Here is a 21,328-nt window from a genome sequence, read left to right as displayed (position 1 = left end):
TTATAAGAATATTCAAGGAGAACTTAGTTACGGTTTGCTAGAATGAAATGTCTTGTGAGGATGTAATTATCTGCTGACATTATTGTAGTCTCCTCAGTATTATGAAAATTAAAACATGTGCACATATGATGTGACTGTAATGATTATAGCCAGACCTTCTTTTGTGTTTAAGATTGTAACAACTTCGTGTCATTTTAAATTGGAGTGAAGCTCTCACTAATTCCAACCTCGCAGCTCTGACGTTTGTAAAAGAAAATTTGGCACAGATAACGAGGACAGAAATAGCAAGGATACAATAGGGATATTTTAGCAATGAAATGTCACTGTTATTTAAAATAATAATCTTGTGTAGTGAACTTTTCACAACAAAATATACAGTCTGTGCATAGACCAACTAACTATTTCTCAAAGGTTCACGAAATCTATTGAACTTCAGTCATTTTGAGCTATACATGTCACACATTTAACTACTTTCTAAAATGTGTCCCCTAGTGTTGGGTGAGGGGCTATGACAGGAAATCACAAGTTCCACTGGGGTGTGCATAAGAGCATGGGGGTGAAGCCTGTTGATCCTTGGACTTCTGATTGGTCAAAGCCCGACTGGTCTCCAGTCTGCAACTGGCCTTGAGGTGGATGGCTATCTCAGTGTTTCTTGTGTTGGGAGGTAAGAACGACTAACTCGTCATTTTGTGGTGTGCTGCTGCTTCACACTAAGGCTTCATACCTCTTCCATCACCTGTGATCTTGAAGTTTGGCCGTGGCAGTTCCCCTGGTCCTCTGACTTGGCAGAACATCTCTTCCACCTTCTATGCTGTCATGATAGCACTTTGTTTGGGAAAGTTGCAGTGGTAGTTTAGTGGTTAAGGTGCTTGATTTGTAACTGGAAGCTTGCAAGTTCAAGCCCCGCCACTGTTGGGTCCCTGAGCAAGACCCTTAACCCTCAGTTGCTCAAGTTGTATTCACCTGTAATTGTAAGTCCCTTTGGATAAAAGCAGCTAAATGCTGTAAATGTAAATACAAGTTGCTAGTCCCTTATGGGAAAAGGTCCCAGCCCATCAATTCATTCCAACAGGAGCCCCTAACCATAGATTGTAGCAGGCTATGAGTGCTCCATTAGTTCTTTTCAGCAATAGACAGTAGCTTGTCAAACTCTGTGTATCACAGCGAGAGCAGGAACCCCTTTAAAAAATTTATTTTTTTTAATTTTGACCCACTTCTAAGAGCTCATATTGGTGATGAGGAAAAAAACAAGGAAAAGTATTTAAATAATCCTAGTAAGGTGAATCCGTGTTGTCGCAATTCTCATAGGAAACTCCATAGGAGTTCTCTTGGCAGGTTTCTGAGTGAGAAGTTTACTTGGTTGAAGCACTGCTCTCTCATGATCATGCTCATGATGGGGTGAAGTCTGTTGATTCTTGGACTGCTGATTGGTTAGCCTGCCACATCTCAGGTACATAGCAGTTTCAGTGTTTCTTTTGAGTGGTGAAAATTGACAGCTAGGTATTGAGCATGCAATTAAACCACTCTATATTAACCCAGCGTTCTGAGTTAAAGTGATGTGGCATGGTGTGCAGTTTCTTCATACAAAGATGACGTTCCTTTTCCATTACCTATACTTTGGCCATTGGTCACTGTACAACTCTTCAGGGTCTCTGGAATGGTGTTCAATGTCCTCCTCTTTCAGTTTGTATGCTCTTGTGCTGGCACAACATACACCTTGAGGGAATTCATGAAGTAGACTTTAGCAATAAGAACATACCAGTTAGTAATCACAACATTATTGATCAGGAAATGGGCCCAGCACATTTGATTTCTTCCCATAGGAGCCCTTATCCAGACTTTTTAGCAGGGCCTAGTGTTCTACTGGTTCTTTTTTTTCCACTGTACAGGTGCCAAAATGATGAACCTCTATATCTTGCTTAGAGGCTGCCAAGCATCCTAGTGCATTTGTTGTCTCAGAGTACCCAATTCTAGTAGGTCTCTGCATTCCACATAGCCCTCTCTAGTTTATTCAGGCTTCTTGACACCAACTGCAGCCATATCAGTTTATTGGGCACTGTTTCCTCCCAGAGTTGATGTCATCAAGAATTACAAAGCTGTCCTACTGGGGGTATTTTACCTTAATTTCTTTCTCATGAAGAATGACAACCAGCCACTCCAGTTCTACAGCTTTGATACTGTAGAGCTCTGCTCTCATGTCTGCAGCATGCTTTCATTTTTTTCTTTGTCAGTATCTGTATTGGAATGACGCCCCATCCATCACAGTTCCTCATGCTCTGGAAGCCTCAGGCTCTCTGCCTTTTTGGCTGTTATGTGGGGAAGAGAGTAATAAAGTCAGCAAAGTGTCGGTACTATGATCCCAGCCCCACTAAACTCACCTACAGTATGCGGCATGGGCCAGTTGCATTCTGTTCTGATCTACTTTCGGTCTCTTGAAATGCACTGGCGCCACAAGAACTTTACTCACACAAGAACTTTACTCAACATTGAAGGACACATATTTGGCTGATTTTCAGCTTTCATCTAGTGGCAACAAAAGCAATTAAGCAATTAATATTGGGATTATAGTGTGCTCCATTGAAGTCTGTTGTGTGCACTAACAAATCATCAAGTAAACAACACATTAGCTGGAAGACATGTTAACAATCAATCTTTCGAAAGTGGCAGGGTCATTTAAATAGTTGTAATATCAAAACCTTTGACCTGACAAATTTTAGACCCATTAAATGCCATTTTCTCTGTATTCTCTGGAGGTAATACCATGGAATAGTAACATTATCACAGGACTAGGTCTCTGAAGCATCTGAATGCAGTGAATGCAGTGAGTCCAGTAGCATTTTGCAGTGTACCCTTTCAATGTAGCAGGATATGCAAAGGATACTGGACTGACCCTAGTGGCCCATGATGAATGTCACAGGAAAGCTTGTAGTAGTAAGTCTAACTGAACTACTTTTCGATACCTGGGGCACATTTTAAAAAGGATTACATCTTGCCAGTTAAGAACCCCAGTTTAATTCTTCTTTCAGTAGGGTCTTGTTGCAAAGCTGAATTTGGCTGAAGTGGAGCTGTAGCACTGTCTTTAGCACTTGGACATGTTTGCATGACTTGGGGTGTAAGATGTTAAGTGAGTTCTTGTTGCATAAACTCCCCACCATGTCATTTAACTTTTGCTAATCTGTTGAGTTTTCAGCTCTTTGTAGAGGTCAGGAAGCATGTTGGCCAAGGTAGGCTTTCAGTGAATTAAAAGAATATATACTTGGGATTCTCAGACATTCGGTTATAGAAACTAAATTCTGCTTCTCCACACTCCTTAGATATGTTTAAAAGATAAATTCTTGTGATTTGAAAATCTGGCTCAGATTATATTGCTTGAACATATCAGACAGGCATGTTGGCCCTAAAGCATTTAGCAATTTATATCTTACAGATATCTTTACCACATCCAGTTTATAAAGTGGTCAAATTACAAACTGTATTGACTCCAAAATGGTTTGCAGTCTCAGTCTAGTTTGGAGCGATTTCAGTTTTTTCCTGAAGGAATCTTTATGAAGAAGGACTTACTGAAATGACTGGATCACCTCAGGCCAGCCTTGATCTAAACCCTGTAATTGTCTACCTGGCTGTTACTATAGAACATTGATGTCTAATCTGTAGCTGCCAGTTACACTGCATACTTGGCTGAAGGGCCCATGTTTCCCCCATCAGCAATGCCACTTGGGTGAATAAAACTTCAGTAAGCCTCACATTTAACTCCATGTTGCATATGAATCCACAAGGGACAGAATGGTGGCTCTGTCTCATTTTTTTTTTGTCTGCTGCCAAGATGAAATTGTAATTCTGATTTGTGTTGGTAGGGAATTTGGATGGCAGGATCAATGGATCAGCAAAGTCCATTAATAAACCACCATGAAAGTGTGAGACAGGCTACTTAAAGCTGATTTAATTAAAATTAAAAAATTAAAATTAATTAAAGCTCAATTCATGAGTCCTTTACAATGGATGTGTTCCAGCAGGCAAAACCAGACCAACCTAGTATTACTAATTCATTCTATGGGCAAAGAAATGCATAACATAAACTGTGTGAAGAGCTTTAATAACCTCAGGTCATGAAAGCTAGCTTCAGCGACTATATAATTTCTGTACCTCACCATGATCTTCACATAATTATGTCTTTGCTATTTTTGTGAGTAATTTTTCATATGCAATTGTATTTTGTCAGAATAGAGTTGGTCCTACTGCATTGTATTTTCACCACCACAAAAAGTTTAACAGGTGCTGTTGATTTACAATTAACAAAAAATCCATGGAGGTCATACACTACATTGCCAAAAGTATTCGCTCACCCATCCAAATAATTGAATTCAGGTGGTCCAATCACTTCCATGGCCACAGATGTATAAAACCAAGCACCTAGGCATGCAGACTGCTTCTACAAATATTTGTGAATGAATGTGTCGCTCAGTGAATTCCAGCATGGTACCGTAATAGGATGCCACCTGTGCAACAAGTCCAGTTGGGAAATTTCCTCGCTACTAAATATTCCACAGTCAACTGTCAGTGGTATTATAAAAACTGGAAGCGATTGGGAATGACAGCAACTCAGCCAGAAAATGTTAGGCAATGTAAAATGACAGAGCGCGGGGTCAGCGGATGCTGAGGCGCATAGTGTGCAGAGGTCACCAACTTTCTGCAGAGTCAATCAGTACACACCTCCAAACTTCATGTGGCTTTTAGATTAGCTCAAGAACAGGTGCGTAGAGAGCTTAGTGGAATGGGTTTTCATGGCAGAGCAGTTGCATCCAAGCCTTACACCAAGCACAATGCAAAGTGTCGGATGCAGTGGTGTAAAGCACACCACCGCTGGACTCTAGAGCAGTGGAGATGTGTTCTCTAGAGTGACGAATCACGCTTCTCTGTCTGGCAATCCGATGGATGAGTCTGGGTTTGGCAGTTGCAAGGAGAACGGTACTTGTCAGACTGCATTGTGCCAAGTGTAAAGTTTGGTGGAGGGGGGATTATGGTGTGGGGTTGTTTTTCAGGAGTTGGGCTTAGTCCCTTAGTTACAGTGAATGGAACTTTTGATGCTTCAGCATGCCAAGAGATTTTGGACAATTTCATGCTACCAACTTTGTGGGAACAGTTTTGGGATTGCCCCTATCTGTTACAAGACTGCATGCCAGTGCACAAAGTAAGGTCCATAAAGACTTGGATGAGCGACTTTGCTGTGGAAGAACTTGACTGGTCTGCACAGAATCCTGACCTCAACCCAATAGAATACCTTTGGGATGAATTAGAGCGGAGACTGCAAGCCAGGCCTTCTCGTCCAACATCAGTGTCTGCCCTCACAAATGCGCTTCTGGAAGAATGGTCAAAAATTCCCATAAACACACTCCTAAACCTTGTGGAAAGCCTTCCCAGAATAGTTGAAGCTGTTATACCTTCAAAGGGTGGGCCGACATATATCCCAATTTTAATCCATAGAGTTTAATGTCACTCACATTCATATGCGTGTGAAGGCAGATGAACAAATACTTTTTGCAATATAGTGTAATATGTTTTATTGTATAAAATGAGCTTCATTTTTTATTTTTGAGTTCAATTTGATTAAAACTGTGCACACAGAGATGCTGTAATTGTTTCAGTTAATGGTGTTTCCTCCCACTGCATGTGCACTAACTTTGTTACAGCTGTGACAAATTCTGACTCCTGTAAAGGTTATATGTAGGACACTCCAACATTTTTATTTATTTTTTAAAATCATTTTACTCACTTACTTTACTCCCTCACTGACTCACTTCTGGTCTTTTAAATCATTGCCAAGAACAAAATAACCTCCTGTGGATGTTTTTGTGTGTGTGTACATTGTCCCATTAATGGGTCACAATGTTTATTATTCCTGGCTGCCCTCATGTCTGGGTCACCTCAGTACCAGATGCCAAAGCCTTCCAAAGGTGACAGTGGCTGACAGCTTGGAAGTAATCTGGTGACTGTCTCAGCATCACTGCTCTGACAGAGAGCCTTAATGACTAGAGAATGTGAGTGAGTACTGACTTGGCCCAAACCCTTGGTCTGATGGGTTGGGGGCATGCTTTATTTGATATCAGGAAGCTGCAGCAGAGTGTTTTCAACTACATGAGCACACCATGGCACCCTGGGAAAATGAGCTTGAGAGGTACAATTTTAAAATCCTAGTCAGATAGAAGCTTGGGACCTGGGCATAATGCATTAGTTAAATTAAAAGTAATTGGCATAAATGCCTACAAACCCTTAATTTTGTGTCTGTGTGTGAGAAGGAAAGAGGGATGTTCCATTCCAGGTCCCCGCCCCCCCAATTCGAGTACTTTTAATAGTGACTGCCAAACCAATCCAATTAAAGCAACATGTATCTTCCTTGAGCTTGAATAACTCGACATTAAGACCAGATATTGCCTAGTCATAGCTTTTCTTTAGGCCTAGATTTTTTGTTTTAAACAAAAGCATAATGAAAACGACTATAAAATTACTAAGACATAAGATATATGTCGTAACAATTACCATAATAGAACACAGTAAAGAATAACAAACACAACTGTGCTTCAATGTATTGTATTTTGTATTATGTCCTTGTTCTCCCCATACTATCCAATTTCATTATTGTGTTCTCCTACAACATATTTATTTATTAAGGGACAACTTTTGCAACTTATTTTACCTGTTCCATATCTATTTCTCATATTTTCACTATCTCTTTGATTGCTTGAATTACGTGATCAACTGCATGAGAACCATGAACCTGATTGGCATGCAACAATGTGCATTTTAAATTGAAACTGGAGTCTAGGTGGTGAGGAACTTTACAATAAAAGTTCCAGCATGACAGTGTGTGAAATATTGCCAGGGTTAAGAGGGAATAAAATATATTGTGGCTCCAAAAATGCCAAAAGGCAACCAAAACCTGCATTGTCTATTAAAGACATTGGCTAGTTATCCAGAGCAATAAATTCACCTGATCTCTCTTTCATGCCTTACCACTGCTTTGAAAACACTTCTGTTGTCGTTTGAAAACATGCTACAGTGTTTGTTGCTTGGGTGAAGTATCTAGCTATTTTCTTGAATGACGAGCTTGTTCAGTGTATTCCTTTTGAACATTTTCTTTTTGCATACTTGATCATATTGAAAGCACCTCTGTTGTGCAGGAACACAGGGGGAAAAAACAAATATATGTTTCAGTAACTTTTTCATTGAGTAGCTTTTGTTTTGTTTTTTTTGTGTGTGGGTGTGTGTGCGTGTGTGTGTGCCAGTGATGGAGGTGGGGCAGGGGGTATCTTGTCCCAATACAGCTTGTTCTACAGGTTTGCATAACCCTGACTCTATCAAGTTCAGTAGAACAGCACTCTTTCTGTGCTTTCAGTTACAACTGACGCTAGACTTTTCATACCTGCTATAAAATATATCTACTGGACTTTTTTTTTTTCTTTTTTTTTTTTTTCTCCATAGAGTAGCTTACATCTGGGTTCTAATGTTTTGAAGAGTGACATTTGAAGTGAGAGTGCAGTTTAATTAGACATAATATCTCATTTATATCTGGGAGTTGGAGTTGGAACACTCTAATTTTTAATATTTCTATCTTTCACATTGTAAAATCAGAATCTTATACAATTTCAAATTTTAAATATGAAAATGTATTATTAAGCTTCTCTTTCTCCAAACGTCAGCAAATTACCAGTTTTGGGGCACTTCAGCAATGAAATATAGTTCCATATGAACTAGATCTATAAGATTATTGGTTTGGATTAATTGGAAATTTTAGTTCTGTGTGACATTCTTTTTTTTTCCAGTAGCAGTGAGGTCTATGCCATTGTTTGGTAAAAAGGTTTATCTCTGCAATTCCATGTGCCTAAAATGTCAAGCATATCTTACAGCATCTTCGGAAAGTGGAGGAAACTTGTTGCTACTCTAAACTCTCCTCTTTCTGTTGTAGGAGTGCAGAATAAGATGAAGCATGAACATTTTAAGAGACCACCACAAAAGCGTGACACCTAGTACACTGAGACCTATAGGCTGTTTGGAAGCAGAGGACTTAGCTGTTTGGCTGGGACCCTGCAATTGCTACACATGTCCTCAACTATGCACCATACTTGAGACTCTTGAGTTTGGTAAGGACTGGCCATGACGAGCCTGAAGCACTCACCGTCAGAGCGGCTTGTTGTGGGGACGGTCCGTGCCACAGAAGACCATTATACCCGCCAGCTACACCTGACCAACAGAAGGACACCTCTACAGCCAGAGAACTCTTACCAGGTGGGAAGCATGATTGGGGTTCCAAAAATGGGGGTGCGAGCACGGGTTGCTGACTGGCCACCTAGGAGAGATGGAGGAGCTCTGCGGCACACCAGTGCAGGTGCAGAAACAGGCAGTAGCTTGGGTAGTCACGCCAAACTCAGGACCTTGATAACTCCTGAGGATTCAACCATGTACCACAGCATCCACAAGACTCGCCAGAGCAAGTTTCATCCAGCCAACCGTGACGGCTCCAGGGAAGGCCACTTGATCAAGCTCAGTGACAATGGGGGGTCCTGTCACAGGACTAGACACATCAGACAACGTAGCAACAGTGACATGACGCTTAGTGAGCTTGATGGAAGTGGAGACGGTGGGGAAGACTGGGGCTGTGCAGGGACCAAATGGTCCCCACTGCACAGGGAATATGGCAGCACCTCCTCCATCGATCAGCATGCTGTCTCCTCTTCAGTGGTCTCAAAGAACAGGTTATTTGAGATGCTCATGGACTACCAAGAGGAGACGCAAGACCACTGTAGCCCAGCACCTGAAAGATTGGAAGAGCTGCTAACACTGAACAATAAACTGGATCTGCTGGACTCAGGAGAGGACATGAAAGATGGCCCACCTTCTGGTCGATTGAGGGACCGAGACAAGCAGCCAAAGAGGCGGTCTAAATCTGAGACAGGTGGTGAATCTATTTTCAGGAAACTCCGCACTGTGAGGGCTGAGGTGGGCTCTCTAAAGGTTGGCTCTGATGTTGAGGATGTTAAACCGCCTTTAAAGCCTTGGGTGTGCCAGAAAGGGTTTGCGCACTATGATGTGCAGAGCATGCTGTTTAGCCTGAATGAAGTGATCCAGAACAGACAGAGTTCAGCAGCTACACGTAAAAACAAAACTTCTGGTGCCTCTGCTGCTTCAGCCTTCTCAGCATCAGCAACCTCCACACTGTCTTCAACACACAGCCTACCATACAGCTCCCCTGGTGGCAGCCAAGAGGAACTCAATGCCCAGGATGGTCCCTCTCTAGATACAGCTGATGAGGAGGGCAATGGACTGGTGCTGAATTGTCCTTGCTTTTGTACTGAAACCGGGGGAAGCATTAGACACAGGTTTGGACCTGCACTACCGGGTGAGGTTGGAGGTGGGGGTTCCAGAGGTCTTGGAGGTGATGATCTTATGCGGCGGCTCCACTGCACTGGTGCAGGTGTTGCTGTTGTAGAGGGTCCCAAAGATGCATCCAGCTTACTGAATGACAGGGAAAATCAGTATGTTATTGAACATGTGGACCTTGGAGCATATTATTACAGGAAGTTCTTCTACCTAAGAGGTAAGACATTTCCTTTGGGATACAAGGACTTTTCTATAGATAAAGTATATTTTGAAAGGAAGGTGTCAAGGATGCTAATCATCTGCCTCTCTCTCTCCCTTTCTCATATCTCACATCTTTTTTCTGTCGTCCTTCACACTCAGACCACTGGAACTACTTTGGCTTAGATGAGTCATTGGGCCCTGTAGCAGTAAGCATAAGGAGGGAGAAATGGGAAGAGGATAAAGAGCATGGGCAGCAGTACAACTATCGCATCATTTTCAGGACCAGCGAGGTGAGTTCTTTCTCCCCCAGAATAAATAATAACAGTTTGGTGGTTTACATGCTTGTGCATTTTGCTTGTTTCCTCATTTGATTTAAAAGGGGTAATTATTTTTTTTAGAAAGGACACCATAAGACATGTAACACTTCCTATAACTATACTGACAACCTGAACAGGCATGAATACACTTATTTTGAGATGCTGACATTGATCATGTTAGCATTTGAGTATCATACCATGATTCCAGTCTGTTGTTGCTTGGATTCCTTTAGATGCCATCTGTGTTACAGTTCTTTCAGAAATGTCCATTAATTGCATTACTTCCCTGCTTATTGACTGCTGCCTCATGGAATATTTCCAGAACAGCTCTTATGGGATGTTATCAGCAGTTTTTCCAGGGCTTCATCTCTCCTCACAGATATGGTAGAGAGGAACATGAACTGGAGTCCAGTGGTGATATGTAACATTAAGTGCTGGTGCATAACACATGGGAATATTGTGGCACTTTCTTTGATCATGGAATGATGACATGAAAACAAGAAGAAACAATTTCATGTATAGACAAGTTAAAAAAGAACATTTTAGGAAAAAGTACTGCTGAATCCTTTAGCATGGTGTAATTTTCAAATGTCATCATTTGTATTTCAGTTTTTCTTTTGCATTGCCATGTTCTTTTTAAGTGAATGAAATGCTGTTGAATATCTTTTCAGGTATTGTGCCATTTAAGCAACAGAAATATGACAGTGAGGACTTGATATGGTTCTTATCTAGATAAATAAGTGATTACCATAAAAATTCACTTCGATTTATGAGCATTTTCCAAAATCTGACTGATGCCATCAAGTTAAATAGGTAGCTGGCTGAGCTGCCCAAAAATAAACAATTTCAACAGCTTGTTCAGGTGAACAAAGAACCACTCAAAAGTTCTTAAATTTTAAAAATAGGGCTGTATGAGCTGTTCGGTGAAAATATAGTGACCTTAATCCTGAAGAAATCCAGTCAATTGTATTTTTTGTTTTGGTTTAGCTGATCACCTTGAGAGGCTCTATACTTGAGGATGCAGTGCCTTCCAGTGCTAAGCATGGCACTACTAGAGGTTTACCCCTTAAAGAAGTGCTGGAGTACCTGCTGCCAGAGCTAGATGTTTCCTGCCTGCGGCTTGCTGTCAACACACCCAAAGTGACAGAACAATTAATGAAACTGGATGAACAGGGGGTATGTAAGCACAAAGGTGGACTAATTCATAGCAGCACTGGTAACATGGACTTTAAAGTAATGGATCAGCCAATAAAAGCTAATGTAGGATAATGTGATCTGACAACTTTTAGCTTTATTTGTGTTGCATCATTCTTTGATCTCAACAAGGCTTGATTTAAATAATCAGAGTTTAATGACCTGCCTTTATGTAGTTGCAGTGAAGTTTATCTTGACAATTGTTATTCTTGCTAAGCCTTGCTCCTTTTCTCTGGTCTGTTTGCCCTTAAGCTCAGTTTCCAGGTGAAGGTGGGGGTAATGTACTGTCGGGCAGGGCAGAGCACAGAGGAGGAGATGTACAACAATGAGATGGCTGGCCCTGCCTTTGAAGAGTTCCTGCAGCAGCTGGGAGAGAGAGTGCGGTTGAAAGGGTTCACCAAGTACCGTGCCCAGCTAGACACCAAAAGTAAGCATTGCATTATAGCCAGATAAACAACTAGCTCTGTTGGCAATTTAAAGGTATGCTATGTGAAGTATTCTTTGTAGGCTTTATAGAATATTAAGAAAAATTGTCCCGGGTGGAAGTAGGTATTGAATGTTGCACAAAGAAAACAAGTAAAGGATGCTGGATTTGGGCCAGTTTTGGAGGTTGCATCATGTTTATATCGGTGAGCAGTCCTGTGACTACACAGAAGAAAGTAATATGCAGAACACAAAAACGTTCTTATAAGTCCTTTTTAATGTTTAATGGCTGGCCTCTTTACCTCTTAGACTACAAGGGACAACTAACAAATAAAATATACAAAACCGAAAGAAATGTCCTTGAGACCTTTTTGATGTTTTTTATAGCAGGCCTTTAAATACTTTTTAATCTTTTAAATTTGAAACATTCCATTTTTACTGAATTTGTCTTAATATTTACTTAACTAAATGTACGTTTTTAATCCATTATCTCAAACAAAGACTTTCTTTTTAATTGGGAAATGCTCGTCTCTTAGCTGGCACAGTCCTTTCCCTGAACTGTGTATCCTTTCTGTCTAATGTGTTCCGTTCTCTACAGCAAAATTTTCCTCTCTCTCCTCCTTCTTGCCCAAAAGATTTTAAATAAACTTCAGTGGTACTGACAGATCCTCATACTCACATGTACACATGGTCCAGTTGTCTGAATGAACCTTTTATACTCCTAATGAAAACAAGAATGTTGGGTCGCTCCAATCATGCACTAAATTACATGCCTGTGTCTTCTTATGAAATCTAGAAGAGGTATTTCAAAGGATATAGTGTACCCTCTTGCCCTAAATAGCCTTTTATTTCAAAGGCCATCAGGAAACCAGATCTGTGTTAACAATAAAAGTGAGTGCTTTGAACATCAATATTATCATACATAGATTGAAATAATTTTTAGGCTAAATACTCTCAATGCTACTAGTCACTACACAATAAGATAAAACAATAAGTATTTTATACTTTAAAAAGAAAAAGAAAAAGACAAAACATCTGGGCAAGGCTAGTTTATCCAAACCACTATCCACTACAAACCATTTTTCATACAAGTGTCAAAGGTATTATAGAATTTTAGTGATCATCTATGTCTTCCTACTGAGAAATGTCTGTTACTAGAGGCCACTTATCCAGTCTGCTGCATAGAGTGCTATAGTCATAGCCATAGCTAATAAGTCCCTTGGAGTGTGTGCATTTCAGCGATGGTGAGGTACTTACTCCCTTGTATAAAAAAAAAAACCATTATGTAACCTTTGAGAAACTAAGATGAGATTTTTCCCCCAAACTTGTTGCCTGCAATGCTGAGAAATTGTTGATGTGTAAAAATATGAATGTTTGTTACAAAGCTAGCTAATAAATATTCAAACACAGACTGAAGACTTATTTATTTGTGGAATATTTAAGTGTGTGTGTGTGTGTGTGTGTGTGTGTGCGTGCGTGCGATGTGTTTTTCCCTTCAGCTGATTCTACCGGAACACACTCCCTGTACACTGCCTACAAGGATTATGAGATCATGTTTCACGTGTCTACCATGCTTCCCTATACTCCAAACAACAAACAGCAGGTCAATCAACTTTTTTAAGTCTTATATTTCTTTCTTTGCACATTATAAAAATTATTTCAGAGAAGGTATTAAAATATAAGTAACAGTCTTTGAGACTTAATTCACCCGTACCATTCCAAATCTCATTTATCTTGTTGGCTGCTGCCACATCAGTTCCTTTCCAAAGACTTTTGAGGCAGGCTATTACATATTTATGGCCATCACAGTGTTAAAAGGTCTTTGGAACATGGTCATGTTGCCTGTGAAGGTTGAGTGAGTGATTGATTTTTATTCACTTTCACTATGTGTCCAGTTGTAGGCCTCCATTGCTCAAATTTGTGTTTTCTTTTGTGTAGTTGTTAAGGAAAAGGCACATTGGAAATGATATAGTCACCATCATCTTCCAGGAGCCTGGAGCACACCCCTTTACCCCTAAGAATATCCGCTCACATTTCCAGCATGTGTTCATCATAGTTCGCGTTCACAACCCCTGCTCAGACAACACCTGTTACAGGTAAAGACAGCACATCAGTGAATGTTGTGTCTGGTCAGTAATACTGTTAAATACAGCATGCTTCTACTGACCTAAAAGTGATGTACATTTTACACTTTTAGTGTTAATTTATCAGAGGTAATTCTTTTATCAATTTGTTATATGTGGAAAAAATATAATTAACACATATTTATTTGGAATCTCTTTTATGCCGTCTAGTTAGATTTATGGAACATATCCTTCATTTTTCACAGATTGCAACAATGGTAGCCATCCCACAGTGAGAAAATGTTTGTTTGTTTGTTTGTTTTTCCTATGCTTTTAAACAGTATATTCTATTCTATACTTTAGAAATGGTAAATAACAAACAATATTTAAAGCCTTTATGGGTAAAAAGAGATAAAAAGAGGTAAAAGGGCAAGGTAAGAACAGCAGACCAGCTAGCAACCTAGTAAAACAGTAAACCTCTTCCTTCAGTGTTATAGACAGGCTCTAGTTAATTCATATGACTCTTAATACCATCTCTTTACTCATTAAATCTGTCTTGCACCTGAATGACTGGGGAGTTGTTATCGGTTTTACTGCCATAATAGAGAAACACTCTTATTCGTGTCATAATGAGTTATCCAGGCAGTTTCAGAAGACTTTTGTGCAACATGTAGAGTACATTATACTGCTCTGGTTATGGTAGACTGAGAAATTGATCAGGAAGGTACTGAAGCTAGCACATGCTGTCATGCTACACAGATCTTTAAATGATTTCGGGCATTCTGTTTTATGTAAGGTTTAGATTAGCTTTAGTTTTGTCTTGTAATTTGTATGCTGATATTGCAGTATGCAAAATAGATGGTTTTTAGTGTGTTTAGGCAAACAAATGAAAAATTGTTGGAACACCTAGTATGCATGTGCATGTCAGTACGGTACGCACACACGCATTTGCTACCCCTGCATGCTCCTTTCCTTTGCCTCAGGCATCTGATATGGACTGGTCTGAAGGAGTTAGTGTGGCGTATGTGCAGAACCCTCCTCCTGCACACATCTCCACCTGACCCCCAGCATTAACAGAACCGCTACTATCTCATTACTGCCAAGCTCTCTCCCACACTGTACGCACACCTGCTTTGGGGGCTTTAAGTGCCCTTCCTCCTCTCCTTTCAGCCTAGCATTTGCATGACCCATGCCCTCCTGAGCTATAGCCATTCTTCTGGGAATTTTCTTTAATGCAGGTACTGAAAAACACACTGCCAGAGAGAACTCTGGCTTCAGAGACATCCCATAGGACAAAATGAAGATAATTGGATCCTAAAAAAAGGGACGAGACCATTTTGAAACCGTTTTCTTTTTCTCTGACATCACCATCTCATAGTTCTTGGTTTCTTGAGATCTAAACGAGATGACCACCTTTTTCTCCTGTTTCATGGCAATTGTGCCTTCGGGGCCCTCAGATTCATTAGTTTTTCCCTAGAATGAAGGAGAGGAAGATGGGGGAGAAGAAGAAATGTGTTTGAAATAACCTGGGAGTCACTGAAGCAACTGTAGTGGAAAGGAAAGAACTCCTGATAGCTTGCCAGGTACCCTTGTCCTTGTGGTGACTTCAGTCTTGTGGTTGCATGCTGCTGTCCCCAAGACTTCAGTCATCCCTCTAAACCATTGCTGAGCTCTGCCTGAATGTTTAACCTGGACATACTGTAACTGGATGACCCGTGTTATTCCTTGAATACTGAATTAGCACACAGATTTTGTGCCTTTTGTAATTTGTTAGGAGAGCCTACCTTCTTTTTGCTGAAAATCTGCTGGAAAATCTGCTGAAGAACAATTTGAGGTGTATCATTTGATGCAGAACTTTTAATGGTTCACAGTTCATCTTTTTTGGTGTAATCTCTGTGATGTTTTGGTAATATTTATTTGACAAATGCTCAGTTTGTGCAGTAATTTTTATGTTTATTTAAAATAGAGTGCACATGACACTAACACTCAGATTTTTGAATGGCTCACTTGGCTTCATTTATCACATAGGGGTGGCTCTGGTAGCAGTTCACTGTATGCGGTACATGATAGCAACTGAGCTCTGGCTTGTCATGATTTCTCATACCAGCTTCACAGAGCACGTTTATCTAAGTTCAAGATTGGGGTATGGAACCATTCCTGTATTGCATTTGTCATGTTTTTTCCTCATTTCTTGCATGGGAATTTACCTGAATTGCCAGACAATAATGGAATTTTTGCTGTTTAATGTCACTGTGCTTTGAGAAGAATAGGAGCCTGTCACTGTCAGTTTGTGAGACTCTGGAAGTTTGATCAGTTTAACAGTTCAGATCAAGTTTAACTTTCTGACTTACTAATGGTAATTCAGGGGAAGATGGTGGGAGTTCATCATTGGGCCATTAGATGAACCGAGGTTTGTAACTCAAGATGAACCATATGCGTTGTAGTGCTCACACCCATCTTTGTGCAAGGACATGAAATGCCTTGCCGAGAACAATAGCCAAAAGAAAATGGTTCACTTAAGAATACTGGATTTCTTGCTTTACTTCTCTCTGACCTCTCTTTCACTTCAAACTATCCTGAGGGAAATCCGCTCAACCCATTGCTTTTGTCCTTCTACAATGCATGCCATGCAAGAAACCTGACTGAAATGTGTTGGCAGTAGATTTTTTTTCTGTGTGTATGTATATTAAAACTACATATTCAAAATTTTATGTAACTGCAGCCAGAACATGATGGTTTCCGGAATTCATATTTTGTAGGCTAAATTAGGAACTGGATTCAAATTATAGAATATTCACAAAACTGTTTTACATCGCAGTTATTCTGTATTAACTGTTTAAAGGTGACCTAAATCTGTAATGACAAGGGTAGTGCCAATATTTGCAGAAATGGCATTAATATCAGATAACAAACATGGGTTTATGCATTATATATGTTGTCTTTTAAAAATGTAATTCTTCAGTGATTCACTGATCATTAGTTTTATGATGAGTGATGAATGTAGAAACTTGAGTTTGCCTTTGGTCTGAAAATGCACTAATTATTATTTTGTTTTTGTCCCCAGTGTGGCAATTAGTCGCTCCAGTGATGTGCCCTCATTTGGACCTCCAATCCCTAGAGATGTGATCTTGCCCAAATCCACAATCTTCAGAGATTTCCTCCTGACAAAGGTCATTAATGCAGAGAACGCAGCTCACAAATCAGACAAATTTGGTGCCATGGCTACTCGGACACGGCAGGAGTACTTGCGTGACCTCGCTGAGCGCCATGTCACCAGCACTCTGGTGGAACCTTCTGGAAAGTTCCCCTTCATCTCTTTGGCACACAAACGGAAAGAGAAGAACCGACCCTATGGTGCGGCAGAGCTTCGCAGTCTGGGGGCAATCACGTGGGTGGTGCACTTGGAGGATCAGACTGCAGGGGCAGAGAGGGAGGGGCTGCTAGCTATCTCCAATGAGTTTGTCATCATACTAGATCAGGAGACAAAAGCTTTGGTTTTTAGCTGCTCTGTGAGGGATGTAATTGGCTGGTCACTGGGCAGCCCTGCCTCTATGAAGATCTACTATGAGCGTGGAGAGAGCGTCTCCCTGCGATCCATCAATAACAACACAGAGGATTTCAGCGAGGTTGTCAAACGCCTAGAGGTCAGTTAATTCCTCCGCAAAGTTATTCCTCCCTACTGCACTGCTTTTTGTTAGCACTGCCCAGTGTTGATAAGCAGTGACATATTAAATATGAGATATCAAGAATATATTTACCTGTATTGTGTACAAATGGCTAAATGGCGCATTATACATTGTGTCGAAAATTATGTATGTGTAATAGTACTTAGTTTGTCGTCTGATTCTCTGTTAACCCCACTTGCTTTAGCAGTGGTCAAGCCCAGTCTGACTGGGGACAGGGCTACAAGATTATAAAGGAAATATCCAGTCTAGAAGAAAGCAAGTAAGAAGCCTGTTGTGAGATGTTTGTCTAATTGGCTTTGTGGCTTTAGACAATATTCTGTGTTAAGGCAGAAGAACCAATTTTATGGTATCTGATGGACTAAAACACACCTATTACACAAATCCTTATGCCAGGAAAATGGCTTTTTAAAGTTTTCATTACTCTTTCTACACCATGTTTCTTCTCTTGTCTGTGATCACCACGAAATGCATGTCTTGAGTTGGAACTTACCAGGAAGAGACTGAGTAGTACTTACCTGGCAAACCCTGGTTTGAACTCCTAAACATGCTACCACATGTAAAATCAATCGTGAATGGTGGCAGTGGTGGGATTGTACAGTGAGGCTAAGGTTAGTTGAGGTTAAGGTTAGTTGGGTTGGTTTGATGTCTTATCGCTGGTGTCTGACCCTTGAATAGTTCTACTCATGAGTAAACTTGAATGCGATTAGATCAAACTCTCATCTGATTTATTCATGACAATGTTGCAATTACTCTGAGTGTTTGTTTATTAATCATTTATAAAGGACCACTCAAAATAAAGTGTTCCTGTCCAACTTTTTGCATATCAACATTCACTCATCTTATTTTTAGAGATTCCTCTTGTCTGTATGCTAACACACATGGAATGTCAATATGCCAACAAATTAATGACGCATTAGTGATTCTTTGTAAACTAATTCTTTAAAATGCTCTATGGAATGCAATATCAGAATACATATTTCATTTCTGAAGATATTTGACTATTCTTTAAAGAAAATGTGCCAGAATCACGTATAACTTCAAAATGTATTGAGGATAAAGATCAGAGGAAACGCCATTTCCAATATGAAGTAGAGGCAATATAAAAAGCAATAGTATTCTGGGTTAAAAGGAGAGAACTCCCATTTTCTCTTCCTTAAAGGAGAGGAAACGCCGCCAACCCACCAGCAGCCCAGACAGTGAGATGATTTTTGCCTCAGCAATGTTTCTTATCCATTTGTTTCGCCAAGTTGGTGACCAAGGGTGGCCAGACGAAGGAGATGACCCTGAGAAGGAATGCTCTGGGCCAGCTGGGCTTCCACGTGAACTTTGAGGGTGTGGTGGCAGAGGTGGAGCCCTATGGCTATGCTTGGCAAGCAGGCCTGCGTCAGGGCAGCCGCCTAGTGGAGATCTGCAAGGTCCCCGTGGCGACGCTCTCACATGAGCAGATGATTGATCTGCTGCGCACTTCAGTCATGGTGCGGGTGGTAATCATACCCCCGCATGAGGACTCCACGCCACGCCGGTGAGCTCCACATGCCAGTTGAAGGGTTTAAAAGAGTACTTTCTGGTTATTAAGACCCCATGCGGCTTCATGACCTTTTTTGTTTGCTTGGGGCTTGGAACTTATGTAGTGTGACTTTTTGCCTGTGGGCAATTTTTTGTACAAGCATAAGGACTAAAACAATATTGTGGATTAACTAATAAAGTTTTGTGAAAAGGAATATGTGGTAAAACAACTGATAGTATCAATCTTTTTGTTTTTGTTGTTTTTCCTTGAATTATATTTGTAACCAATTTGTTGCAAGTGCTCTTTCCTAATTGTGCTTCTGTGGTTGATGGTTCTATTACTGAATGGGTGTTTCTTTGTTCTAAAGAGGATGCTCGGAGATATACCACATGCCGCTAGTGGATTACAAAAACCACAAGGAGGGGATGCCATACGAGTATAAGTTCCCCTTTCGCAACAATAACAACAAGTGGCCTCGAGTCACCACTGCTCCACAGGCTGCGGTCTCTACTTCCCAGAATCGTAATTTAAGCATGGGTGCAACTCTAAGCAAGGGCCAGTCTTCTGACTACGCAAATAGGGTCTCGGTCATCCCACGCAGTGTGTCCAGTGATGGCCGCCCACTGAATCCAAAAAGGTAGCCCATGGTTTGAGGGGAAATGTCAGGCGAAACCTGAGTCAAATGGAGGGTTCATGGCCTTTTCCTTTTTTTTTGTAAATCTTTAATGTGAAGTTCGAAATGCATGTCAGCACAGTAGGCCATTATTATAATTTGTATAATGTTTCCATTGTACCTTCCCAGTGTATAATCCACTTGCAGTCATTTGGGATAAGAACATAAGAGCAAGATCAAGACCTCTTCCTCTTCCTTCCCCAAAATGATCCTTTCATACACTTAGGTTCCCCTGCCAGGTCTCCAAGCGCTTCGCCTAGCTATTTACCTATGAGAAACCCTGATGTTCAAATATTACCAGAGGAAAACCTTAAGCTTTAAGCCCTTAAAGATTAGACATTAAAGCTTGCTGATGAATCCCATCCTCCAAATTAGTGTACCTGTGTTATGTAGTTCTTTGCAAATGCATCTTTTCACATTCATGCTTCTCTTTGATCCTTGTGTTAGTGCAGTTTTCCCTTTAAAGCTGCAAAAACTGTAACCATATTTACTCTGTAGATGCATCATATGTCTGAGATTGCTGAATGTTGTACTGGCTTGGGGCTTAATTGTTCATATGAGTCTGTCTCCTTCAGGTATTCTCCAGGCTCTGATAACTATGCCCTAGCTTGTTCCATTGTGATGGGGCGGTCCCCCCACACCCGCAACAACCAATCATACTCCAGCGATGCCACCTCCAGCGCTTCACAGTGGTATCAGAAGTCCATTCCAGATGGGTAGGTGCTACAAATGTTCACTCAACAGTTTTTAAAAGTTTAATACTTTAATAGAACCCTGTATCACAGTCCCAGTCTATATGTTTGCAACCATGTTAAATAACATGTTTGCATGGATTTATGATGAAAACAGACACATTATCATCATCATTAAATTAGATTGGAAATTACCAACACATTCATGTGTATGAGCTAATCTGACAAATTGCATTCTTCATTATCAGTTAATATATAAGATGACTTTTAGTCATAGATCCTAATCTTTAGGAACGTTTCTTAAAGGAAGCCCCTTTGTTTCTGCATCAGCACCCCCACTCCAAACACCCTGTTCAGGTTTAATGTGAATCGTAACTCCCCATTGGCCACAGAGTGTCATAGTATGAAAGACGGTGTGCAAGTCCCACCAAGCTGGGCCAGAGTAATGGAGGGGAAAGGAGCCAGCAAGAGTTCTAGCAGAACCCCATCAGGTAATCAGCAATACTGGCAGGTTTTCTTTAGTTTCACAATTTGGAGCATGTGTAGTCTTTTGTCTTTTTTTTTTTTTTTTTTTTGTGGTCCCCTTGGGGGTATTTACCGAATTGTTTTATTGCTCAGCATTTACTGCATTGTACGGCTTTATTGTACAACTTATGTAAGCATACATTTTTAAAACAGTTCATACGTATAAGCTGTTCTGTAAGCTATTCTTTATTTTTTGACCTTTTGTGATTTAGACTCCCCTCTGATGAATGAAACAACCGTCTTCTTGAGCATCGATCAGCAGCACCAAAAAGACCATAACACTACACTGAATCCCAATATGAAGGTGTGTCTGTGATCTTCCATGTTTGTACTCCTTCTCTTTTCAAAGTGTTGACTCCTGACAGCTCTCCTCTCTATTATACTACAGAGTGATCCTACATCCACCAGCTATTCTGCCAGCAACACACTCTCCAGCACCTCCAGCTCCACACGCAGTGATGAGAAGCTGTATGACTGTGGTGGGAGGCCTGTTCCCCAGCTGGATTCCAACCTAAACGGCTTCATGGCTGGATACCCACATGGGGCATCTGCTGGCGCCAGGGTCGAGTCATCACCCCATGGGCCTTTTCCCAGGAACGCTGACTCTGTTCCGGTCAGCATCACCGCCAAGCCCAAAGAGAAGGCCTCAGCTCACTGGGGTGAGGTTACTCCAAC

At 40.8% G+C, this 21,328-nt stretch overlaps 1 protein-coding gene across 3 annotated transcripts in view; it reads left to right on the top strand.

The window, feature by feature from the left end:
• Positions 1 to 21,328, top strand: part of LOC113579851 (signal-induced proliferation-associated 1-like protein 1) — a 39,192-nt gene that overhangs the window by 9,350 nt on the left and 8,514 nt on the right. For all 3 annotated transcript variants that reach the window (XM_027014038.2, XM_027014037.2, XM_027014039.2), the window contains exons 2-14: positions 7,961 to 9,589; positions 9,733 to 9,863; positions 10,878 to 11,066; positions 11,337 to 11,511; positions 13,007 to 13,110; positions 13,446 to 13,603; positions 16,635 to 17,214; positions 18,504 to 18,778; positions 19,131 to 19,400; positions 20,012 to 20,152; positions 20,459 to 20,619; positions 20,866 to 20,957; positions 21,042 to 21,328. The exon at positions 21,042 to 21,328 is cut by the window's right edge and continues 138 nt beyond it. In XM_027014038.2, coding sequence (XP_026869839.2) covers positions 8,149 to 9,589; positions 9,733 to 9,863; positions 10,878 to 11,066; positions 11,337 to 11,511; positions 13,007 to 13,110; positions 13,446 to 13,603; positions 16,635 to 17,214; positions 18,504 to 18,778; positions 19,131 to 19,400; positions 20,012 to 20,152; positions 20,459 to 20,619; positions 20,866 to 20,957; positions 21,042 to 21,328 — 4,004 coding nt within the window. In that variant the 5' untranslated portion in view covers positions 7,961 to 8,148. The remainder of the gene's footprint in view (positions 1 to 7,960; positions 9,590 to 9,732; positions 9,864 to 10,877; positions 11,067 to 11,336; positions 11,512 to 13,006; positions 13,111 to 13,445; positions 13,604 to 16,634; positions 17,215 to 18,503; positions 18,779 to 19,130; positions 19,401 to 20,011; positions 20,153 to 20,458; positions 20,620 to 20,865; positions 20,958 to 21,041) is intronic.

Source organism: Electrophorus electricus, chromosome 13 (assembly GCF_013358815.1).
Source record: "Electrophorus electricus isolate fEleEle1 chromosome 13, fEleEle1.pri, whole genome shotgun sequence".
NCBI lineage: Eukaryota > Metazoa > Chordata > Actinopteri > Gymnotiformes > Gymnotidae > Electrophorus > Electrophorus electricus.
Note: the sequence above shows the minus strand (reverse complement) of the source record. Positions and strands in the feature narration are given on the sequence as shown.